This window comes from Staurois parvus, unplaced genomic scaffold (assembly GCF_062004578.1).
Source record: "Staurois parvus isolate SC_StPar_1 unplaced genomic scaffold, SC_StPar_1.0 ptg002757l, whole genome shotgun sequence".
NCBI lineage: Eukaryota > Metazoa > Chordata > Amphibia > Anura > Ranidae > Staurois > Staurois parvus.
Genome location: NW_028320553.1, coordinates 1 through 26305, shown reverse-complemented (window position 1 = coordinate 26305; position 26305 = coordinate 1). Strand labels below are relative to the sequence as shown.

General features: G+C 55.0%; 1 protein-coding gene across 2 annotated transcripts in view; it reads right to left on the bottom strand.

The window, feature by feature from the left end:
* LOC149429176 (acid-sensing ion channel 1C-like) overlaps positions 1 to 19111 on the bottom strand; it is a 29508-nt gene extending 10397 nt beyond the window's left edge. For both annotated transcript variants that reach the window (XM_089666647.1, XM_089666648.1), the window contains exons 1-3: positions 19067 to 19111; positions 8681 to 8831; positions 4222 to 4349 (exon numbers count right to left, since the gene is read on the bottom strand). In XM_089666647.1, coding sequence (XP_089522773.1) covers positions 4222 to 4349; positions 8681 to 8729 — 177 coding nt within the window. In that variant the 5' untranslated portion in view covers positions 8730 to 8831; positions 19067 to 19111. The remainder of the gene's footprint in view (positions 1 to 4221; positions 4350 to 8680; positions 8832 to 19066) is intronic.
* Between the last annotated feature and the right edge of the window lie 7194 nt (positions 19112 to 26305).

Genomic DNA, 26305 nt, shown 5'->3' with positions numbered 1-26305 from the left:
GCCAAAGAGAGAGTCATTACTTTCATAGAGCAGCAGCAAATCCAATCGGATTCATTTCAGGTAGACATGTGACAATAACTGGACCAATGGAATCAGGGGCTGGATCTGATGAGTATATAAAGTGGTGGGGTGCCTTCTCCTGGAAGGAGGGAAGTCGGTGGTGTCAGTATGGTGTGTACAGGCCGGGGTCAGGTCCTAGGCTGCTACCTCTCAGATTACCACAAGGACCAAATCGCTCAACAGACGGTCAAATCTCGGAAACGTGAAAAGGAACGCTTAGTACAAATGTTAGTCTCACCCAGGAATCCTTCATTGGTTACCACCATCAGATCCAACCAACGCCTTTCAGGGTATAGGGCCCTTCCTTCTTCGGGGTTCACATGCAAAAACAACACGTGGAAATAAATGTAAACTTCAATAAAAGGGCAAAAAAAAAAAATTAAAAATGTACAGTGCCTTAAAAAAGGTCCCCCCCCCCAAAATGTCCCCCATGTTGTCATGTGACCACCAGAACCGTCAATGTATTTATCGGGATTGGATGTGATGGACCGACACAAAGTGGCACATAATAGTGAAGTGGAAGGAAAATGAGAAATGGTTTCCAACATTTGTGACCAATAAATCTGTGAGAAGTGTGGTGGGATTTGTATTCGGCCCCCTTTACTCTGATAACTACAATCTAGTGGAACCGAGTGCCTTCAGAAGTCCCCTCATTAGTACATAGAGCCCCCCTGTGTGTCATGTGATCTCAGGATAAATCCAGTTCTGTGAAGCCCTCAGAGGTTTGTTAGAGAACATTAGTGACCAATCAGTATCATGAAGGCCAAGGAACACACCAGACAGGTCAGGGATAAAGTTGTGGAGAAGTATAAAGCAGGGTTAGGTTATAAAGCAATCTCCCAAGCTTTGCCCATCTCACGGAGCGCTGTGTTCAATCCATCATCCGAACATGGGAGGAGTACGGCACAACTGCCAACCTACCAGGACATGGCCGTCCACCTAAACTGACCGGCCCGGCAAGGAGGACATTCATCAGAGAAGCAGCCAAGAGGCTCATGGGAACTGTGGAGGAGCTGCAGAGATCACAGCTCAGGGGGGGAATCTGTCCTCAGGAGGACTATTAGTCGTCCACAAATCTGCCTTTATAGAAGAGTGACAAGAAGAAGCCATTGTTGGAAGAAAGCCAGAAGAAGTCCCGTCTGCAGGTTGTGAGAAGCCATGTGGGGGGGAGGGGGGGACAGCAAACGTGGAAGAAGGGGCTCTGGTCAGAGGAGACCAACACTGAACATCATACAATCTATGGAGGTCAGGAGATCTGATTCGGGAAGCAGTAAACGGTATCTGGCCTCAGTACACAATCCCGTGTCAGCCGTCTATGGATCCCCTTGGATCGGATCTCGTACACAATCCCGTGTCAGCCGTCTATGGATCCCCTTGGATCGGATCTCGTACACAATCCCGTGTCAGCCGTCTATGGATCCCCTCGGATCGGATCTGGTACACAATCCCGTGTCAGCCGTCTATGGATCCCCTTGGATCGGATCTGGTACACAATCCCGTGTCAGCCGTCTATGGATCCCCTCGGATCGGATCTGGTACACAATCCCGTGTCAGCCGTCTATGGATCCCCTTGGATCGGATCTCGTACACAATCCCGTGTCAGCCGTCTATGGATCCCCTTGGATCGGATCTCGTACACAATCCCGTGTCAGCCGTCTACGGATCCCCTTGGATCGGATCTGGTACACAATCCCGTGTCAGCCGTCTACGGATCCCCTTGGATCGGATCTCGTACACAATCCCGTGTCAGCCGTCTATGGATCCCCTTGGATCGGATCTCGTACACAATCCCGTGTCAGCCGTCTATGGATCCCCTTGGATCGGATCTCGTACACAATCCCGTGTCAGCCGTCTATGGATCCCCTTGGATCGGATCTCGTACACAATCCCGTGTCAGCCGTCTATGGATCCCCTTGGATCGGATCTCGTACACAATCCCGTGTCAGCCGTCTATGGATCCCCTTGGATCGGATCTGGTACACAATCCCGTGTCAGCCGTCTATGAATCCCCTTGGATCGGATCTCGTACACAATCCCGTGTCAGCCGTCTATGGATCCCCTTGGATCGGATCTCGTACACAATCCCGTGTCAGCCGTCTATGGATCCCCTTGGATCGGATCTGGTACACAATCCCGTATCAGCCGTCTATGGATCCCCTTGGATCGGATCTCGTACACAATCCCGTGTCAGCCGTCTATGAATCCCCTTGGATCGGATCTCGTACACAAAGTTACTTCTTCCATCGGATCCATTTCATCTCCCGGAGTTCATTATTTTGGGGTGAATTGAGATTATGTGTTACATTTATTTTGATTGTTTCTTGGGACATCAGACCTGATGAAGGGGAGTCCTGACCCCAGAAACGTGTCGGCTGTATCCGAGGATTTAACCAATTTGTACTTTAAGAGGCTGAAGTGAGACGAACATTTGTACGAGGAGCTCCTGACTACATCACCGAGGCCTGGGAGAGGACGATGCGCAACAACACATCCTCCATCCGGCGGTATGAAGTCTAATTATGGAGGGCGTGCCGGCCGAGGGGGATCGGGGAGGGCGTGCCGGCCGAGGGGGATCGGGGAGGGCGTGCCGGCCGAGGGGGATCGGGGAGGGCGTGCCGGCCGAGGGGGATCGGGGAGGGCGTGCCGGCCGAGGGGGATGATATGCCGGGTGAGGGGGATCGCGGAGGGCGTGCCGGGCCAGGGGCATCGCGGAGGGTGCGCCAGGGGATCGGGGAGGGCGTGCCGGGCGAGGGGGATCGGGGAGGGCATGCCAGGCGAGGGGGATGATGTGCCGGGTGAGGGGGATCGCGGAGGGCGTGCCGGGCCAGGGGGATGATGTGCCGGGTGAGGGGGATCGCGGAGGGCGTGCCGGGCCAGGGGCATCGGAGGGTGTGCCAGGGGATCGGGGAGGGCGTGCCGGGCGAGGGGGATGATGTGCCGGGCGAGGGGCATCGCGGAGGGCGTGCCGGGCGAGGGGCATCGCGGAGGGCGTGCCGGGCGAGGGGCATCGCGGAGGGCGTGCCGGGCGAGGGGCATCGCGGAGGGCGTGCCGGGCGAGGGGCATCGCGGGGGGCAGCGCAGGCGTAGCTGGGGGGGGCAGGGGGGTACATATGTACCCGGGCGCCAAAATGAGGCTTACAATGGGGCGTATTTGCTGTGAGGCACACAAGGCGTTTGCCTAGGGTGGCACTTTATGGGGCGGCGCGGTACCGCCCCTCCTTCCAATGGAAGGGACTCTTAGTACCGGGGCGGGCAGCGGGCCGCTGTGTCTTACCTGGCTCCGTGTCCCAGTCCCACGATGATCCAGTCCAGGAGGCGCTGCTGGAGGAGGGGAGAGAGGTCCGCAGGTCCGGTGTCTTCTTTTCCCTGGACATAATGTGTGGGCCTTCTCATTGGGCGTCAAAACTGTAGCTCAGGAATGGCACACAGGCGGCCAATCACCTGTGAGGAGGCGGAGCTTGGAGAGGAGGAGCCAAGCGGCAGCCCGAAGATCGAGTGAGGGAGCGGCCGGAGCAAGTGAAGAAGACAGCTGACCGGTAAGTGTGCCTGTGGATGGGGGAGGGAAGGAGCCGAGGCTGGAGCAGGGGTCAGCAAGGTAAGTGTCATTGGTGTCGGTGGGAGGAATGGCGCCCCGTCGTTGGTGTCGGTGGGAGGAATGGCGCCCCGTCGTTGGTGTCGGTGGGAGGAATGGCGCCCCGTCGGTGGGAGGAATGGCGCCCCGTCGGTGGTGTCACTGATGTGATTAAACGGGGAGGGGGGCTGGGGCGCCAATTCTATAGTTTGTCCCCGGGCACAAAATATCCTAGCTACGCCTCTGGGGTGATGGGGATCAGCGGTCATGTATGATGTGATGGGGATCAGCGGTCATGTATGATGTGATGGGGATCAGCGGTCATGTATGATGTGATGGGGATCAGCGGTCATGTATGATGTGATGGGGATCAGCGGTCATGTATGATGTGATGGGGATCAGCGGTCATGTATGATGTGATGGGGATCAGCGGTCATGTATGATGTGATGGGGATCAGCGGTCATGTATGATGTGTTGGGTGATGAGGACCATTGATCTCTCTAGCTGGATGTAGTGACACCGGACAGATTGGAGGATGGGGGGTGGGGGGGGGGGTGGGTCACCATTTGGGGGTATTCTTGCCGTGTACCTGCTGCTGTTGACAGGAGACAAATGTCTGGAATCCGGGGGCCATGCCGAAGCCCAGCTGGTCTATAAATGGCGGCTCATCCTGGCTATGGATCTGGACCTTCACTCCGGCCTCCAGAGGCGTCTCGGCTGGTCAGGAGGAATCACAAGTCTCACCAACAATTCCCATCAGCCTGACCCCAACATTCACCATCACCCCAATTCCAACCAGCCTGACCCAAACGTTCACCATCACCCCAATTCCAACCAGCCCGACCCCAACGTTCACCGTCACCCCAATTCCAACCAGCCCGACCCCAACGTTCACCATCACCCCAATTCCAATCAGCCCGACCCCAACGTTCACCATCACCCCAATTCCAACCAGCCCGACCCCAACGTTCACCATCACCCCAATTCCAACCAGCCCGACCCCAACGTTCACCATCACCCCAATTCCAACCAGCCCGACCCCAACATTCACCATCACCCCAATTCCAACCAGCCCGACCCCAACGTTCACAGTCACCCCAATTCCAATCAGCCCGACCCCAACGTTCACAGTCACCCCAATTCCAACCAACCTGACCCCAACGTTCACCGTCACCCCAATTCCAACCAGCCCAACCCCAACGTTCACCGTCACCCCAATTCCAACCAGCCTGACCCCAACGTTCACAGTCACCCCAACACTACAATTCCCATCAGCCTGACCCCAACCTTCACCGTCACCCCAACGTTCACAGTCACCCCAACACTACAATTCCCATCAGCCTGACCCCAACGTTCACCGTCACCCCAATTCCAACCAACCCGACCCCAACGTTCACCGTCACCCCAATTCCAATCAGCCCGACCCCAACGTTCACTGTCACCCCAATTCCAACCAGCCTGACCCCAAAGTTCACCATCACCCCAATTCCAATCAGCCTGACCCCAACGTTCACCATCACCCCAATTCCAATCAGCCCGACCCCAACGTTCACCGTCACCCCAATTCCAATCAGCCTGACCCCAACATTCACAGTCACCCCAACACTACAATTCCAATCAGCCCGACCCCAATGTTCACCGTCACCCCAATTCCAATCAGCCTGACCCCAACATTCACAGTCACCCCAACACTACAATTCCAATCAGCCCGACCCCAACGTTCACAGTCACCCCAATTCCAACCAACCTGACCCCAACATTCACAGTCACCCCAATTCCAATCAGCCCGACCCCAACGTTCACCGTCACCCCAACACTACAATTCCATAGAAAGTCAGAAGCTGCAAACTCCCCTTCCAGGCCCCTCCCTCTCTCTCTCTGCACAGGCCATGTACAGCACAGAGATGATGTCACCACTACTTTTACAAAGTAATATCTGGGTTTGTAAAGGCATTCGGTGCAAATAAAGTGGATTTTTATCCTTTGAGGTTTAGAACTTATAGAATTTCTGATATTTTTTTTTTTTAAATAACCCGGACATGAATATGAGAGCACAATCCAATCCCTTCCACCCTCTGCAGACACATGACCACACACAAGTAGAGATCACATGGACAGGTACAGTTGTGTTGAAGATGCTAGCCGTCAGACATCACTAACCGGATCAATCACTGTTTTTGGTGGAAATGATATTTCTACATGGCAGATAATTTCCTAGCAGGTGTAGTAGAGTCATAGAAATCCAACAGACCCCACAGTCATGACATGCATGCTGCTGATTCTGTGTCATTGAATCACTCATTGAGGGGCGTGTTCACAATAATAGCCGTGTGGAGTTCTATTAGTGAGGTCATTCATTCTTTGATAAACAGGTGGCAATTATTGCCCTTATTTAAGGAAGGAAGGCAGCAAATGTTGGACATGCTGGTTACAGTGCATTTCTCTCTGAAATTCTCAGGAAAATGGGTGGTTCCAGACATTGTTCAGAAGAACAGCGTACCTTGATTAAAAAGTTGATTGGAGGGGAAAACATATAAAGAAGTGCAGAAAATGATCGGCTGCTCAGCTAAAATGATGGCAAATGCTTTAAAATGGCAACCAAAACCTGAAAGACGCGGAAGAAAGGGAAAAACTACCATTGGAATGGATAGAAGAATAGCCAAAATGGGGCGGACTCAGCCAACAATCAGCTCCAGGAAGATGAAAGAAGGTGTGATGTTCCCTGTGAGGACTCAGCCAACAATCAGCTCCAGGAAGATGAAAGAAGGTGTGACGTTCCCTGTGAGGACTCAGCCAACAATCAGCTCCAGGAAGATGAAAGAAGGTGTGACGTTCCCTGTGAGGACTGTTACAATTAGAAGACGCCGATGTGAAGCCAAGCTATCTGCAAGAAGTCCCCGCAAAGTCCCACTGTTGGGAAAAAGACGTGTGCTGAAGAGGTTACAATCTGCCAAAGAGCACATTGACCGGCCTAAAGAGAAATGGGGCAACATTTTGTGGGCTGATGGAAGTAAGATTGTTCTTTTTGGGTCTAGTGGGCGGAGACAGTTTGTCAGACGGCCCCCAAACACTGAATTCAAGCCACAGTACACTGTGAAGACTGTGAAGCATGGTGGTGCAAGCATCATGATATGGGGATGTTTCTCATACTACGGTGTTGGGCCTATTTATCGCATACCAGGGATCATGGATCAGTTTGAATCCATCAGAATACTTGAAGAGGTCATGCTGCCTTATGCTGAAGAGGAAATGCCCTTGAAATGGGTGTTCCAACAAGACAACGACCCCAAACACACCAGTAAACGTGCAACATCTTGGTTCCAGACCAACAAGATGGACGTTATGGAGTGGCCGGCCCAATCCCCGGATCTTCATCCAATAGAAAACTTGTGGGGTGACATCAAAAATGCCGTTTCTGAGGCCAAACCAAGAAATAGAGAAGAAGTGTGGAATGTGGTCCAATCATCCTGGGCTGGAATACCTGATCACAGGGGCCAGAAGTTGGGGGACTCCATGCAACACAGATGTACAGCAGTTCTCAGAAACAGTGCGACTACAACCAAATATTCATGAAGTCATTCAAAGGAAAGCAAAATCTTCAAACATTTCTCAGTTTATATAGTGAATGTTGGAGTTTGGAAAGAAGAATACAAACACGGCCATTTTTTTGAACCGTCTAATATTCACTTTTCTTCCATTTTTTTTAGAGGAACAACACAAATTTGATGTATTTTTCTTCATGTTGTGATTTGGAATAGAATGTGTCGTGTTCCCAATGCATTTGTGTGGATGGAAAGAAAAGGATTAGAAGGATTGCAGCTTTAGTCACTTTTTTCATCACACGGATATTATTGTCAACACAACTGTACATATTGGATCCAACCTCTCCAGACACATGACCACACTGGACAATGACTTCCATGGACAGACACATAGCGGGGTCACCTCCAACCTCTCCAGACACATAGCGGGGTCACCTCCAACCTCTCCAGACACATAGCGGGGTCACCTCCAACCTCTCCAGACACATAGCGGGGTCACCTCCAACCTCTCCAGACACATAGCGGGGTCACCTCCAACCTCTCCAGACACATAGCGGGGTCACCTCCAACCTCTCCAGATACATAGCGGGGTCACCTCCAACCTCTCCAGATACATAGCGGGGTCATTTTCAACCTCTCCAGACACATGACCACACTGGACAATGACTTCCATGGACAGACACATAGCGGGGGTCACCTCCAACCTCACCAGACACATGACCACACTGGACAATGACTTCCATGGGCAGATACATAGCGGGGTCATCTCCAACCTCTCCAGACACATAGTGAGGTCATCTCCAACCTCTCCAGACACATAGTGGGGTCATCTCCAACCTCTCCAGACACATAGTGAGGTCATCTCCAACCTCTCCAGACACATAGTGGGGTCATCTCCAACCTCTCCAGACACATAGTGAGGTCATCTCCAACCTCTCCAGACACATAGTGAGGTCATCTCCAACCTCTCCAGACACATAGTGGGGTCATCTCCAACCTCTCCAGACACATAGTGGGGTCATCTCCAACCTCTCCAGACACATAGTGGGGTCATCTCCAACCTCTCCAGACACATAGTGGGGTCATCTCCAACCTCTCCAGACACATAGTGGGGTCATCTCCAACCTCTCCAGACACATAGTGGGGTCATCTCCAACCTCTCCAGACACATAGTGGGGTCATCTCCAACCTCTCCAGACACATAGTGGGGTCATCTCCAACCTCTCCAGACACATAGTGGGGTCATCTCCAACCTCTCCAGACACATAGTGGGGTCATCTTTAACCTCTCCAGACACATAGTGGGGTCATCTCCAACCTCTCCAGACACATGACCACACTGGACAATATCTTCCATGGACAGACACAAAATCAAGGGGGTCACCTCCAACCTCTCCACACACAATGACTTCCATTAACAGACACAAAATGGGGTCACCTCCATCCTTTCCAGACATGTGATCACACTGGTTCAGGCCTTTTACTTGGAGGTTGATTGGCCACTTACCTGTCTCATCAAACACAGGTAGGTACTCGTCTTGCTGTATGTCCATCATCAGCTCCAGTCCATTCCCAGTTCCACCCTTAAGCGTGTTCAGCAGTTCAAAGCCTGGCTTCCCGGAATTAAACGTGTAGCACTTTCCATATCTTGTGAACACCTACACAGATACACATAAAGAACATGCGACGATCATGTGTCTTCTGCTGGACATAGCATCATGCATGACTACAGAGCAGGGAGAACCCAGACATTAAATCTTCATCAGCTGATCACTGTCCAGCCATCCCCAGGTGGTAGTAATGGTGATCAATGATTGGGTAATGAGGTAACACGTAGGAGAGGAGTCTGGGAGACCCTCATTGGCCCTGACCTTGCTGTAGATTGGAGGCCACCCTGGGTGGAGGACTCGGCAGGGATCAGGTGAGGAACCACTGGTCAACAACCCTGAGAAGACTTGTGGTTGTCATGACAAGCCTCAGACAGCCATTATCTCCACCATCAACTCCACATTCATCATTCACGTCAGAAAATAAACTTCATCTCCAATCTGACTCCGAAATTGTGAGATCTCCATAGAGGAGGCCTGAGCTTTGTCCTGTCATGTGATGGGAACACCCCACTAAACCACCCATCTCCCCAAAGCCCCCCACAATATCCTCACCCTCCGTCTTTCTAGACCCCCCCACCTACATCTCCTCATTCCCCACCCTCTACTTCTCCAGACCTCCCTACCCAACCCCCACCTCCCACATTACCTCCCCATTCCCTTCACCACCCTCTACTTCCTTAGACCCCCCTACCCAACCGACACCTCCCACATCTCCTCCCCATTCCCCACACCACCCTCTACTTCCTCAGACCCCCCTACCCAACCCCCACCTCCCACCTCTCCTCCCCATTCCCTTCACCACCCTCTACTTCCTCAGACCCCCCTACCCAACCCCCACCTCCCACCTCTCCTCCCCATTCCCTTCACCACCCTCTACTTCTCCAGACCCCCCTACCCAACCCCCACCTCCCACATCTCCTCCCCATTCCCCACACCACCCTCTACTTCCTCAGACCCCCCCTACCCAACCCCCACCTCTCCTCCCCATTCCCCACACCACCCTCTTTGGGTGGGGGGCCCATGGAACACAGCCCTCTTTGGAGAGGTGGGGAGACCCCTGTCTCAGCTCCCCATATCCCTCGTATGTGTAAGTCACCCTGTGCCTGTTAGGGGTACAGGGGGATCTGTCCTAATATTGGGGGGGGGGGGGTTGTGGATTGTTTGGTGTCATGTGGTTGCATCCCATTGTTCTATTGTGTGTCTTGCTTGGGAGCAAACTATTATGGGATGTATGTGTTTGTGTATTGCCTTGGTGGGGGGTGTCTCCAGCAGCCCTCCCTCCTGATGGAACTGTCTGCTGGTGTGTCTCTTGTTACTAAATGTAGATTGCCCGCCCTGTGTCATTATGCGGGAGGGGGGATTGCCCCGCCCTGTGTCATTATGCAGAAGGGGGGATTGTCCCGCCCTGTGTCATTATGCAGGAGGGGGGATTGCCCCGCCCTGTGTCATTATGCAGAAGGGGGGATTGTCCCGCCCTGTGTCATTATGCAGAAGGGGGGATTGTCCCGCCCTGTGTCATTATGCAGAAGGGGGGATTGCCCCGCCCTGTGTCATTATGCAGAAGGGGGGATTGTCCCGCCCTGTGTCATTATGCAGGAGGGGGGATTGCCCCGCCCTGTGTCATTATGCAGAGAGGGGGATTGTCCCGCCCTGTGTCATTATGCGGGAGGGGGGATTGCCCCGCCCTGTGTCATTATGCAGGAGGGGGGATTGCCCCACCCTGTGTCATTATGCGGGGAGGGGGGATTGCCCCGCCCTGTGTCATTATGCAGAGAGGGGGATTGTCCCGCCCTGTGTCATTATGCGGGAGGGGGGATTGCCCCGCCCTGTGTCATTATGCAGAAGGGGGGATTGTCCCACCCCGTGTCATTATGCAGGGAGGGGGGATTGTCTCCTGAGTGTATATATCTTGTATCTGTGTTCCAATAAACTAGTCTACTTCCTGGTTTTACTCCAAGATTGGTGTCGTCTCCTCCTGTATGGTCAGCGGTGGTGTCCGGGGATCTGTGTTCGGACAGGGAAGCGGGAGTCTAACAGAAGTAACCTAGTGCGGTCTGGGTCCGGTTCCGTTACATTGGTGCAGTCGGGGTCGGTTCCGTTACATTGGTGCAGTCTGGTCGGTTCCGTTACATTGGTGCAGTCTGGTCGGTTCCGTTACATTGGTGCAGTCGGGGTCGGTTCCGTTACATTGGTGCAGTCGGGGTCGGTTCCGTTACATTGGTGCAGTCTGGGTCCGGTTCCGTTACATTGGTGCAGTCTGGGTCGGTTCCGTTACATTGGTGCAGTCGGGGTCCGGTTCCGTTACATTGGTGCAGTCGGGGTCGGTTCCGTTACATTGGTGCAGTCGGGGTCGGTTCCGTTACATTGGTGCAGTCTGGGTCGGTTCCGTTACATTGGTGCAGTCGGGGTCGGTTCCGTTACATTGGTGCAGTCTGGGTCGGTTCCGTTACATTGGTGCAGTCTGGGTCGGTTCCGTTACATTGGTGCAGTCGGGGTCGGTTCCGTTACATTGGTGCAGTCTGGGTCCGGTTCCGTTACATTGGTGCAGTCGGGGTCCGGTTCCGTTACATTGGTGCAGTCGCGGTCCGGTTCCGTTACATTGGTGCAGTCGGGGTCCGGTCCCGTTACATTGGTGCAGTCTGGGTCGGTTCCGTTACATTGGTGCAGTCGGGGTCCGGTTCCGTTACATTGGTGCAGTCTGGGTCGGTTCCGTTACATTGGTGCAGTCGGGGTCCGGTTCCGTTACATTGGTGCAGTCGGGTCGGTTCCGTTACATTGGTGCAGTCGGGGGTCGGTTCCGTTACATTGGTGCAGTCGGGGTCGGTTCCGTTACATTGGTGCAGTCGGGGTCAGTTCCGTTACATTGGTGCAGTCGGGGTCGGTTCCGTTACATTGGTGCAGTCTGGGTCGGTTCCGTTACATTGGTGCAGTCGGGGTCCGGTTCCGTTACATTGGTGCGTTCTGGGTCCGGTTCCGTTACATTGGTGCAGTCGGGGTCCGGTTCCGTTACATTGGTGCAGTCTGGTTCCGTTACATTGGTGCGGTCGGGGTCCGGTTCCGTTACATTGGTGCAGTCGGGGGTCGGTTCCGTTACATTGGTGCAGTCGGGGTCCGGTTCCGTTACATTGGTGGCAGCGGTGGGATTGTGCTTCCAAGCTGTGAACACGTCCAAACCACCACCGGGATCCAAGATCAGGAAAGGAGACGTCGGTCACCCCAGTGGAGATATGGACCTGGCATCAGAGTTCCCGGAGCTGCTGCGGACCGTTCTTGCACCATACCCCAGGACTGTGTCTACAGATCAGTACCTGGAGCTCAGGCAGTGGATTTGGGAGGTGCTTTGGAGAGGAGCCCTCCAGGTTGCTGGTATGGACAAGGACAAGTGCTATCCAACCCCAGGGGAACGGGCCAGGGACCATCGGAAGTTACGGATGCCATTCCTGGGAGAGCGACCCCAGGAGCAATGGGTGACTGAGTTGGACAGGCTGGTCCAGCAGGAGATAGAGCTGGACAACCGATATTGGGCTCTGCAATGGTATGCAGAGCAGGAATATTTCGGGGTGACAACAGAGTGCTCTCCGGAGGGACATGACTTTGGTGGTCCTGGATTGCTGTGGGAGAGCCTTACAGATCATTTTGTGTTTGGTGATGAAGGAGAACCTACCCTGGAGGACCTGCGAGAAGACAGAGAGGCTATGATTGGTCTCACAGGGGTCTCAGAGCTTGAACCAGATCTGGAATACCTGCCGATGAAAGAACAGCATCTGGAAAGGGCATACAGGCAACTGCTAAGACATGTTCAGCAGCATGCCCAAGAATCGGCAGTGGAAATTCCAGAGATTGCCGTCCCCAAACCTGAAGAGCTGACAAAAGGGCAGAGCTCTGCTAGCCTCCGCCCAGCACTGGTAACATCTTCTGGGTTCCACAGACAGGAGATGGTGAACCCCGATCCCCAGACACCAGTTCCAGAGACTGGGGATCTGATAGACTTCTCTGCTGAGGAGGAACCAGCCGGTGAGCCTCCAGCAGAAGAGCTGACCTCAGGTCATGGTGTGGGTGACCTCTGCCCACAACAATCAGCACCGCAGGAGCTACAGGAAGAGGATGCAATCGGCACCTCACAACGGCAGCTTGAGCTGATCCATGGATGGGACTTCGGTCTCCACTGACACAACCCCAGAAAAGGGTCCGGCATTGGGACAGGAGGAGGTCAGCCGTACTTTGCAAACACTGGGGGGTGTCCATCAAGTCAAAGTGGAGGAGACTACAGCCACCACCTGGATACCCCAGGGATGCTGTGCAGTCGGCCCAGATCGCCCACCGCATGATGGAGCCGGCCCAGATCCCCCGCCGCATGATGGAGCCGGCCCAGATCCCCCACAGCATGATGGAGCCGGCCCAGCCACTCTGTCTTCTCTCCAGTGGCTGAGAGGACTTCAGGGAGAAGGACCAGTCCGTACTTCTCCCCAGCGGCGGGTATGTTCTACGGGAGAGGCAGAGGTTGGCTGGGTGAGGAATGCTTTGTGTGGGACCATTTGTTTGGGGTCCTGTGTGGGTGCCGGCATTGGGGGACTGGAAGTGCAGACTAACTTCAGAGTCCATCCATCTGGGGTCTCCTCCTGCGTTAGTCTCCTGCTGAAAGGGGAGATATGTGACGGGAGTGACTTTGGGTGGGGGGCCCATGGAACACAGCTCACTTTGGGTGGGGGGCCCATGGAACACAGCTCACTTTGGGTGGGGGGCCCATGGAACACAGCTCACTTTGGGTGGGGGGCCCATAGAACACAGCCCCCTTTGGAGAGGTGGGGAGACCCCTGTCTCAGCTCCCCATATCCCCCTTATGTGTAAGTCCCCCTGTGCCTGTCAGGGGTACAGGGTGATCTGTCCTAATATTGGGGGGGGGGGTGTGGATTGTTTGGTGTCATGTGGTGCATCCCATTGTTCTATTGTGTGTCTTGCTGTATGTGTTTGTGTGTATTGGCTTGGTGGGGGGGGGGGGAGGTCTCCAGCAGCCCTCCCTCCTGATGGGACTGTCTATTGGTGTGTCTCTTGTTACTAAATGTAGATTGCCCCGCCCTGTGTCATTATGCAGGGAGGGGAGATTGCCCCGCCCGGTTTCATTATGCAGGGAGGGGGGATTGCCCCGCCCTGTGTCTGTCAGGGCTCCGGGTATGACCAGAGGTATGTGACTGACGCAGGGAAACGCAGGCTTCAGATATGTGATTAACAATATAATTTATTAACACTAACAATACAAACATAAACGCAGTGCAAACCAACCAACCAACCACAGATGACAGTACATACAGTGCAAACCAACCAACCACAGATGACAGTACATACAGTGCAAACCAACCAACCACAGATGACAGTACATACAGTGCAAACCAACCAACCACAGATGACAGTACATACAGTGCAAACCAACCAACCACAGATGACAGTACATACAGTGCAAGCGTCGTCAGGCAGGCCGGGTCAATATCGTGCGGGCAGCGTGGTACAGGGGGAGTAAGCGGAGAATAGTCAGGTCACGAGCCGGGTACAGCAACTAACAGGCAGGTAGGTACAGGGGGTCAGGCAGAGAATGGTCGGGGTCACAAGCCAGGGATCAGAACAGGAGAAGTCAGCAGAGGTCAGAATCAAGCCGGGTCAGCAACAAGACAGGAACAGGAGCAGGAGCAGGAGCAGGATGCAGGAACAAGATACAGGGCCCAGGAAAAACACAACACCAAGGCAGAGTCTGCAGGTCTGAATGTCCCTTAAATACACCAGTATAATTAGTTCCAGGTGTTTGATTGGCTGCAAGGTTGAGTCTCTGATTGCTGGGAGCACCCGCTGGCCAGCCCTGGTACTGCAGCTCATAAGGCAGGTGAGTCCCACTATTGCTGGCCAGTCCATTCCTGACAGTGTCATTATGCGGGGAGGGGGGATTGCCCCGCCCTGTGTCATTATGCAGGGAGGGGGGATTGCCCCGCCCTGTGTCATTATGCAGGGAGGGGGGATTGCTCCGCCTGTGTCATTATGCAGGGAGGGGGGATTGCTCCGCCTGTGTCATTATGCAGGGAGGGGGGATTGCCCCGCCCTGTGTCATTATGCAGGGAGGGGGATTGTCCCGCCCTGTGTCATTATGCAGGGAGGGGGATTGCCCCGCCCTGTGTCATTATGCAGGGAGGGGGGATTGCCCCGCCCTGTGTCATTATGCCGGGGAGGGGGGATTGCCCCCGCCCTGTGTCATTATGCAGGGAAGGGGGATTGCCCCGCCCTGTGTCATTATGCAGGGAGGGGGATTGCCCCGCCCTGTGTCATTATGCAGGGAGGGGGATTGTCCCGCCCTGTGTCATTATGCAGGGAGGAGGGATTGCCCCGCCCTGTGTCATTATGCAGGGAGGGGGATTGTCCCGCCCTGTGTCATTATGCAGGGAGGGGGATTGTCCCGCCCTGTGTCATTATGCAGGGAGGGGGATTGTCCCGCCCTGTGTCATTATGCAGGGAGGGGGATTGTCCCCTGAGTGTATATATCTTGTATCTGTGTTCAAATAAACTAGTCTACTTCCTGGTTTACTTCAAGATTGGTGTCATCTCATCCTGTATGATCAGCGGTGGTGTCAGTGGTCGGTGTTCGGACGGAGAAGCCTGGAGTCTAACAGAAGTACCCAAGCGCAGTCTGGGGTTGGTTCCATTACACCCCCACCTACACCCCACCTACACCCCACACCTAAACCCCCCCACCTACACCCCACACCTATACCCCACCTACACCCCACACCTATACCCCACCTACACCCCACACCTATACCCCACCTACACCCCACACCTATACCCCACCTACACCCCCCACCTATACCCCACCTACACCCCACACCTATACCCCACCTACACCCCCCACCTATACCCCACCTACACCCCCCCACCTATACCCCACCTACACCCCACACCTATACCCCACCTACACCCCCCCACCTATACCCCACCTACACCCCCACCCCCTCACTCTCTGCACTGGAGAACATTGTTCTCCTTCTGGACTCCATGTATGAAGATGGAAGAAGAACGCCCGCCATCGCCCCCATCAATCCATTTGGAATGTTTTTGGGTTCCCAGCACGGCTCTGTCTGTCTGTCAGGGACTGGACTGCCATCACTGGTGTCCCCGCCACCTCCTCTCCTCCCCAACCAGAAATGTCCATCTTACCAATCATTAGATCTGTTGTCACCTGGATATCCGGCCAGTAACATACCAGCAAGGATCACAGAGGGGAAAGCTCCGCCCACCACCCCAGGATCACAGAGAGGAAAGCTCCGCCCACCACTCGGGACCACAGAGAGGAAAGGGTGGGAATAGTATATATATGTACTTCATTCCAATAAATATCCCCTCTGCAGCCAAGGTGTGTCAGAGAGCATGGTGGCTCTGATGGAGAGTCGCAGGCTCCGGGAATAGGGGGCCGGAACAACCGCGGCTCCTTTGGAGGTAATTGCTACGAATGACTGAGAGGGGGAGGTGCAATGAGGCAGTATATTCTCTCCTCGGGGTCAGTGACAGGTGCTCGTTAATTCTCTGTCCTAAATGTGAGTTACTCCCATCCCTCAACAATGGTCATGAAGCCCTTCTACATCTACAACCTTTCTACAGTACTGGCTGGAGACTCACCTGAAGGTCCCTGCAGACATGTCCGAAATGGGATCTCACCCTTCTCCATCCAAACCCAACCAGTACTGGCCAGAGACTCACCTGAAGGTCCCTGCAGACATGTCCGAAATGGGATCTCACCCTTCTCCATCCAAACCCAACCAGTACTGGCCGGAGGGTCACCTGAAGATCCCTGCAGACATGTCCGAAATGGGATCTCACCCTTCTCCATCCAAACCCAACCAGTACTGGCCAGAGACTCACCTGAAGGTCCCTGCAGACATGTCCGAAATGGGATCTCACCCTTCTCCATCCAAACCCAACCAGTACTGGCCGGAGGGTCACCTGAAGATCCCTGCAGACATGTCCGAAATGGGATCTCACCCTTCTCCATCCAAACCCAACCAGTACTGGCCAGAGACTCACCTGAAGGTCCCTGCAGACATGTCCGAAATGGGATCTCACCCTTCTCCATCCAAACCCAACCAGTACTGGCCGGAGGGTCACCTGAAGGTCCCTGCAGACATGTCCGAAATGGGATCTCACCCTTCTCCATCCAAACCCAACCAGTACTGGCCGGAGACTCACCTGAAGGTCCCTGCAGACATGTCCGAAATGGGATCTCACCCTTCTCCATCCAAACCCAACCAGTACTGGCCAGAGACTCACCTGAAGGTCCCTGCAGACATGTCCGAAATGGGATCTCACCCTTCTCCATCCCATTCCAACCAGTACTGGCCGGAGACTCACCTGAAGGTCCCTGCAGACATGTCCGAAATGGGATCTCACCCTTCTCCATTCAAACCCAACCAGTACTGGCCGGAGACTCACCTGAAGGTCCCTGCAGACATGTCCGAAATGGGATCTCACCCTTCTCCATCCAAACCCCAACCAGTACTGGCCGGAGACTCACCTGAAGGTCCCTGCAGACATGTCTGAAATGGGATCTCACCCTTCTCCATCCAAACCCAACCAGTACTGGCCAGAGGGTCACCTGAAGATCCCTGCAGACGTGTGAGGGTTGTATCCTGCCCTAGGCCTACTACAGAGAGTATTCCCACCAGGACAAGAAGAGCGGAGAATCTCCTAGATGGGGTCTCACCCTTCTCCATCCAAACCAGTATTGGCCAGAGGGTCACCTGAAGGTCCATGTAGACGTGTGATGGTTGTATCCTGCCCCGGGTCTACTACAGAGTGTATTCCACCAGGACCAAGAAGAGCGGAGAATCTCCTAGATGGGGTCTCACCCTTCTCCATCCAAACCAGTACTGGTCGGAGGGTCACCTGAAGGTCCCTGCAGACATATGAGGGTTGTATCCTGCCCCGGGCCCACTACAGAGAGTATTCCCACCAGGACAGGAAGAGCGGAGAATCTCCTAGATGGGGTCTCACCCTTCTCCATCCAAACCAGTGCTGGTCGGAGGGTCACCTGAAGGTCCCTGCAGACGTGTGAGGGTTGTATCCTGCCCCGGTCTACTACAGAGTGTATTCCCACCAGGACAGGAAGAGCGGAGAATCTCCTAGATGGGGTCTCACCCTTCTCCATCCAAACCAGTACTGGTCGGAGGGTCACCTGAAGGTCCCTGCAGACGTGTGAGGGTTGTATCCTGCCCCGGGCCCACTACAGAGAGTATTCCCACCAGGACAGGAAGAGCGGAGAATCTCCTAGATGGGGTCTCACCCTTCTCCATCCAAACCAGTGCTGGTCGGAGGGTCACCTGAAGGTCCCTGCAGACGTGTGAGGGTTGTATCCTGCCCCCGGGTCTACTACAGAGTGTATTCCCACCAGGACAGGAAGAGCGGAGAATCTCCTAGATGGGGTCTCACCCTTCTCCATCCAAACCAGTACTGGTCGGAGGGTCACCTGAAGGTCCCTGCAGACGTGTGAGGGTTGTATCCTGCCCCGGGCCCACTACAGAGAGTATTCCCACCAGGACAGGAAGAGCGGAGAATCTCCTAGATGGGGTCTCACCCTTCTCCATCCAAACCAGTGCTGGTCGGAGGGTCACCTGAAGGTCCCTGCAGACGTGTGAGGGTTGTATCCTGCCCCGGGCCCACTACAGAGAGTATTCCCACCAGGACAGGAAGAGCGGAGAATCTCCTAGATGGGGTCTCACCCTTCTCCATCCAAACCAGTACTGGCCGGAGGGTCACCTGAAGGTCCCTGCAGACGTGTGAGGGTTGTATCCTGCCCCGGGCCCACTACAGAGAGTATTCCCACCAGGACAGGAAGAGCGGAGAATCTCCTAGATGGGGTCTCACCCTTCTCCATCCAAACCAGTACTGGTCGGAGGGTCACCTGAAGGTCCCTGCAGACGTGTGAGGGTTGTATCCTGCCCCGGGCCCACTACAGAGAGTATTCCCACCAGGACAGGAAGAGCGGAGAATCTCCTAGATGGGGTCTCACCCTTCTCCATTCAGATCACACAGTATTGGCTGGAGGGTCACCTGAAGGTCCCTGCAGACTCGAGGATGATGGGGGTGGACAAGCATGTTGCTGATTGTGGAGGGAAGAAGGTTACATTTGGAATATCTATGTGAGGCAATCAGTCCTTCATTAGACTGGGCATCCTGGGGGGGGGGGATGGGGGTCGAGGAAAGATTCCATAATCGATCATAGAGAGTAACGTCTAGCGATAGAGCCGTCCAACCCGTCCTCGTATCCTTCACAGCCCTCTGCAGATCAGGAATTCACAGTTCTTGGGCTGGAGGCTCTGCAATGACTGGTGGGAGCAGAGGATTGTGGGAATTGATTGGGGTCCCTGGGGGGGATCAGGTGGAGGGGACCGGAGGTGTCACATTCGTAGCGAGGACAATATGGAAATTTAAGAAGGAAAATCAATTTGGAGACTCAGAGCTCTGACTGCAGATTCCGGAGAAGATTCCCGAGCTACAAATCCCCCAAAATGTACAAATCTGACAGCAAGGAGCATGATTCATAGTGCGGGGGATGGGGGAACATTATATGGGGGGGATGATGGAGCATGATTCATAGTGCGGGGGACATTATATGGGGGGGGTGATGGAGCATGATTCATAGTGCGGGGGATGGGGGAACATTATATGGGGGGATGATGGAGCATGATTCATAGTGCGGGGGACATTATATGGGGGGGATGATGGAGCATGATTCATAGTGCGGGGGATGGGGGAACATTATATGGGGGGGATGATGGAGCATGATTCATAGTGCGGGGGATGGGGGAACATTATATGGGGGGGATGATGGAGCATGATTCATAGTGCGGGGGATGGGGGGACATTATATGGGGGGGATGATGGAGCATGATTCATAGTGCGGGGGATGGGGGGACATTATATGGGGGGATGATGGAGCATGATCCATAGTGCGGGGGATGGGGGGACATTACATGGGGGGGGGATGATGGAGCATGATCCATAGTGCGGGGGATGGGGGGACATTATATGGGGGGGATGATGGAGCATGATTCATAGTGCGGGGGATGGGGGAACATTATATGGGGGGGATGATGGAGCATGATTCATAGTGCGGGGGATGGGGGGAACATTATATGGGGGGGATGATGGAGCATGATCCATAGTGCGGGGGAAGGGGGGACATTATATGGGGGGGATGATGGAATATGATCCATAGTGCGGGGGATGGGGGGACATTATATGGGGGGATGATGGAGCATGATCCATAGTGCGGGGGATGGGGGGACATTATATGGGGGGATGATGGAGCATGATCCATAGTGCGGGGGATGGGGGGACATTATATGGGGGGATGATGGAGCATAATCCATAGTGCGGGGGAAGGGGGGACATTATATGGGGGGATGATGGAGCATAATCCATAGTAGGGGATGTACATCCTGGAAGACGTGGCTGAGTTCTCCTGGACATCCCGGAAGACGTGGCTGAGTTCTCCTGGACATCCCGGAAGACGTGGCTGAGTTCTCCTGGACATCCCGGAAGACGTGGCTGGGCGCTCCTGGATGGAAGAGTTCAGGTGTTGTTAGTGGGGGTTTGGCACGTAGTGGAAGATGAAGTTCCGTGGATCTGTCCTCAGGTGGAGGAGAGATTTCCACACTCTTCCTAAGACGTCTCTCCTGCCTTGTGGCCCCGTGTCTGAGCCTTGTGGCCCCGTGTCTGAGCCTTGTGGCCCCGTGTCTGAGCCTTGTGGCCCCGTGTCTGAACCTTGTGGCCCCGTGTCTGAGCCTTGTGGCCCCGTGTCTGAGCCTTGTGGCCCCGTGTCTGAGCCTTGTGGCCCCGTGTCTGATATTCGTCTTTTCTGGTGGCTTTTCGTGGCGTTATCTTCTCATTATTCGATGTTCTTGTTGAGGAATTGTAGGTTGGATCCTCTGATCGGTGGGCTGCTCACGTTCAGTCCATTTGTTGGTGGTTCTGTGGGCACCTCGTGGAGAGGTCGGGGCCACGGAAAGGAGTGAGGAGATCTACATCCTGTCCTGATTCCGGGGGACGTGGCTCTCCCAGGGGAGGAATAATAATACTGGGTGCTCTTCACCAGAATTCCTGATACCACAGAGGTCCCCGAAACTCTTCTCTGCAACTGGCACCAGGTCGTGGCCCCTGGGATTGGCCCCACCAGGGAGAGGCACATACAGGAGGGCCACGAGTCAGGATCTAGCGGAGAGGTGGTGAGGACACAGAAGTCAGACGGTCCAGGTCATCGTTGCATTGGTGGTGATGGGACCGTAGTAGACACAAGGTGGTCCTAGCCACCACTTACTGGAGTGGTAACATCACGTGGCACCTCCCGCCCTCTGGATACCAGCGGCCATCGCTCCCAGGGGGTCACTGCATGAGGCCACCAGTGGAAGCCCCCCACAGGAACCTCGGAGGGATCTCACTGGAGCTTCACAGGGATGAATGCACCTTTATGGTGGGACTGGGAAGGGGGGTGGTAATGTAAGGGAAGGGGGGCGGATGATGTAAGGGAAGGGGGGCGGATAATGTAAGGGAAGGGGGGCGGATGATGTAAGGGAAGGGGGGTGGATAATGTAAGGGAAGGGGGGCAGATGATGTAAGGGAAGGGGGGCGGATGATGTAAGGGAAGGGGGGCGGATGATGTAAGGGAAGGAGGGTGGTAATGTAAGGGAAGGGGGGCGGATGATGTAAGGGAAGGGGGGTGGTAATGTAAGGAGGAGGGGCTGGGATGCGTAGGGTGATGGAGGACACTGATGTAACGGGGGGGGGGTGAGATTCTGACCTCTGCTGGGATAGGGGGCGATAGTGAGATCCATAGCACACAGCCCCCGGGGGGGTGGTAATAGAGCCGGATTGGGAGGTGGAGGGGAGAGAAGGCAGGAGGGGTGGATGGATGAGGCTCTGGGCCCCGGGTGGAGGAGGGTTAGGGGGGTGAAGGTTGGTGTCTTGTACTGTGCTGCCCCATGCGTCGCCCCCTCCCCTCCCCCTCCTCTCCTCTTCGGATGTTTTGCATCCCAGACTGGATTTGTATAAATGATTTCCATGTCCTGTCACCCGATCATCTGAGCCGAGATCGATCCCCCCCACCTGCCATTCACACCTCAGGTGTCCCCGGGATAGACGCCTCCCACAGGCTGGGTCATGGCTCTGTCTGAGGAGCCACGTGTTGGGGTCAGGAGTGAGACAGAGAGTGCAGGGGTCAGGAGGGAGTCAGGGAGTGCAGGGATTAGGAGTGAGTCAAGGAGTGCAGGGGTCAGGAGTGAGACAGGGAGTGCAGGGGTCAGGAGGGAGTCAGGGAGTGCAGGGGTCAGGAGTGAGTCAGGGAGTGCAGGGGTCAGGAGGGAGTCAGGGAGTGCAGGGGTCAGGAGTGAGTCAGGGAGTGCAGGGTCAGGAGTGAGTCAGGGAGTGCAGGGGTCAGGAGTGAGCCAGAGAGTGCAGGGGTCAGGAGGGAGTCAGGGAGTGCAGGGGTCAGGAGGGAGTCAGGGAGTGCAGGGGTCAGGAGTGAGTCAAGGAGTGCAGGGGTCAGGAGTGAGTCAGAGAGTGCAGGGGTCAGGAGGGAGTCAGGGAGTGTATGGGTCAGGAGTGAGTCAGAGAGTGCAGGGGTCAGGAGTGAGTCAGAGACTGCAGGGGTCAGGAGTGAGTCAGGGAGTGCCGGGGTCAGGAGTGAGTCAAGGAGTGCCGGGGTCAGGAGTGAGTCAAGGAGTGCAGGGGTCAGGAGTAAGTCAGAGAGTGCAGGGGTCAGGAGTGAGTCAGAGAGTGCAGGGGTCAGGAGTGAGTCAAGGAGTGCATGGGTCAGGAGTGAGTCAGGGAGTGCAGGGGTCAGGAGTGAGACAAAGAGTGCAGGGGTCAGGAGTGAGACAGAGAGTGCAGGGGTCAGGAGTGAGTCAAGGAGTGCAGGGGTCAGGAGTAAGTCAGAGAGTGCAGGGGTCAGGAGTGAGTCAGAGAGTGCAGGGGTCAGGAGTGAGTCAAGGAGTGCATGGGTCAGGAGTGAGTCAGGGAGTGCAGGGGTCAGGAGTGAGACAAAGAGTGCAGGGGTCAGGAGTGAGACAGAGAGTGCAGGGGTCAGGAGTGAGTCAGGGAGTGCCGGGGTCAGGAGTGAGTCAGGGAGTGCAGGGGTCAGGAGTAAGTCAGAGAGTGCAGGGGTCAGGAGTGAGTCAGAGACTGCAGGGGTCAGGAGGGAGTCAGGGAGTGCAGGGATTAGGAGTGAGTCAAGGAGTGCAGGGGTCAGGAGTGAGACAGGGAGTGCAGGGGTCAGGAGGGAGTCAGGGAGTGCAGGGGTCAGGAGTGAGTCAGGGAGTGCAGGGGTCAGGAGGGAGTCAGGGAGTGCAGGGGTCAGGAGTGAGTCAGGGAGTGCAGGGGTCAGGAGTGAGTCAGGGAGTGCAGGGGTCAGGAGTGAGCCAGGGAGTGCAGGGGTCAGGAGGGAGTCAGGGAGTGCAGGGGTCAGGAGGGAGTCAGGGAGTGCAGGGGTCAGGAGTGAGTCAAGGAGTGCAGGGGTCAGGAGTGAGTCAGAGAGTGCAGGGGTCAGGAGGGAGTCAGGGAGTGTATGGGTCAGGAGTGAGTCAGAGAGTGCAGGGGTCAGGAGTGAGTCAGAGACTGCAGGGGTCAGGAGTGAGTCAGGGAGTGCCGGGGTCAGGAGTGAGTCAAGGAGTGCAGGGGTCAGGAGTAAGTCAGAGAGTGCAGGGGTCAGGAGTGAGTCAGAGAGTGCAGGGGTCAGGAGTGAGTCAAGGAGTGCATGGGTCAGGAGTGAGTCAGGGAGTGCAGGGGTCAGGAGTGAGACAAAGAGTGCAGGGGTCAGGAGTGAGACAGAGAGTGCAGGGGTCAGGAGTGAGTCAGGGAGTGCAGGGGTCAGGAGTGAGTCAGGGAGTGCAGGGGTCAGGAGTGAGCCAGAGAGTGCAGGGGTCAGGAGTGAGACAAAGAGTGCAGGGGTCAGGAGTGAGACAGAGAGTGCAGGGGTCAGGAGGGAGTCAGGGAGTGCAGGGGTCAGGAGGGAGTCAGGGAGTGCAGGGGTCAGGAGTGAGTCAAGGAGTGCAGGGGTCAGGAGTGAGTCAGAGAGTGCAGGGGTCAGGAGGGAGTCAGGGAGTATATGGGTCAGGAGTGAGTCAGAGAGTGCAGGGGTCAGGAGTGAGTCAGAGACTGCAGGGGTCAGGAGTGAGTCAGAGACTGCAGGGGTCAGGAGTGAGTCAGGGAGTGCCGGGGTCAGGAGTGAGTCAGGGAGTGCAGGGGTCAGGAGTAAGTCAGAGAGTGCAGGGGTCAGGAGTGAGTCAGAGAGTGCAGGGGTCAGGAGTGAGTCAAGGAGTGCATGGGTCAGGAGTGAGTCAGGGAGTGCAGGGGTCAGGAGGGAGTCAAGGAGTGCAGGGGTCAGGAGTGAGTCAGGGAGTGCAGGGGTCAGGAGTGAGTCAGGGAATGCAGGGGTCAGGAGTGAGTCAGGGAATGCAGGGGTCAGAGGTACGTGTCGAGGTCAGGAATAATGGTGGCATAGGTGCAGGGAGGAAAAATTATACTTGCAGAGTGCAGAGGTCAGGAGTAGGAGATGCAAAGACTGAGGTCAGGAGTTCCTGGACCAAGACCTCTGCACTCGGTGTGTCACTCCTATCCCCTGTTTTGTGTCCATCTCCTGTGACCTGTGCAAGCTGTGCGCCACTTACTCCTGACCCCTGCGCTCTGTGCGCCACTTACTCCTGACCCCTGCATTCTGTGCGTCACATACTCCTGACCCCTGCATTCTGTGCGTCACATACTCCTGACCCCTGCATTCTGTGCGTCACATACTCCTGACCCCTGCATTCTGTGTGCCATTTGCTCCTGACTCCTGCTCTGTGTATTACATGCCTTTTGACTTCTGCACTATGCGCCACTCCTGACCTCTGCACTTAATAGGTAATTTATATTTAATCCCTTCACTATGTTCCACAGTCACTCCTGAACTCTGCACCTTGTGCATCATTTAGTTCTATGTTCTAAACTTTTTGTGTCACTTACTCCTGACCCCTGCATTCTCTGTGTCACATACTCCTGACCCCTGCATGCTGTCCATCACTTACTCCTGGCCCCTGCATTCTGTGCATCACTTACTCCTGACCCCTGCATTCTGTGCATCACTTACTCCTGACCCCTGCATGCTGTCCATCACTTACTCCTGACCCCTGCATTCTGTGCATCACTTACTCCTGACCCCTGCATTCTGTGCGTCACTTACTCCTGCCCCTGCATGCTGTCCATCACTTACTTCTGACCCCTGCATTTTGTCCATCACTTACTCCTGCCCCTGCATGCTGTCCATCACTTACTCCTGACCCTTGCATTCTGTGTGTCAGTTACAACCTCATTGCACAATGAATCATTTACACCTAACTCCAGCACACTATGTATCATTCCTGACCTCTTCACTCTTTGCATGACTTACTCCTGACCCCTGCACTCTCTGCATCGCTTACACCTGAACTCTGCACTCTAAGCACCACTTACTCCTGACCCCTGCACTCTCTGCATCACTTACACCTGAACTCTGCACTCTGAGCACCACTTACTCCTGACCCCTGCACTCTCTGCATCACTTACACCTGAACTCTGCACTCTGAGCACCACTTACTCCTGACCCCTGCACTCTCTGCATCACTTTACTCCTGACCCCTGCACTCTCTGCATCGCTTACACCTGAACTCTGCACTCTGAGCACCACTTACTCCTGACCCCTGCACTCTCTGCATCACTTACTCCTGACCCCTGCACTCTCTGCATCACTTACACCTGAACTCTGCACGCTGAGCTCCACTTACTCCTGACCCCTGCACTCTCTGCATCACTTACACCTGCACTCTGCACTCTAAGCACCACTTACTCCTGACCCCTGCACTCTCTGCATCACTTACACCTGAACTCTGCACTCTGAGCACCACTTACTCCTGACCCCTGCACTCTCTGCATCACTTACACCTGAACTCTGCACTCTAAGCACCACTTACTCCTGACCCCTGCACTCTCTGCATCGCTTACACCTGAACTCTGCACTCTGAGCACCACTTACTCCTGACCCCTGCACTCTCTGCATCACTTACACCTGAACTCTGCACGCTGAGCTCCACTTACTCCTGACCCCTGCACTCTCTGCATCACTTACACCTGCACTCTGCACTGTAAGCACCACTTACTCCTGACCCCTGCACTCTCTGCATCACTTACACCTGAACTCTGCACGCTGAGCACCACTTACTCCTGACCCCTGCACTCTCTGCATCGCTTACACCTGAACTCTGCACTCTGAGCACCACTTACTCCTGACCCCTGCACTCTCTGCATCACTTACTCCTGACCCCTGCACTCTCTGCATCGCTTACACCTGAACTCTGCACTCTGAGCACCACTTACTCCTGACCCCTGCACTCTCTGCATCACTTACTCCTGACCCCTGCACTCTCTGCATCGCTTACACCTGAACTCTGCACGCTGAGCGCCACTTACTCCTGACCCCTGCACTC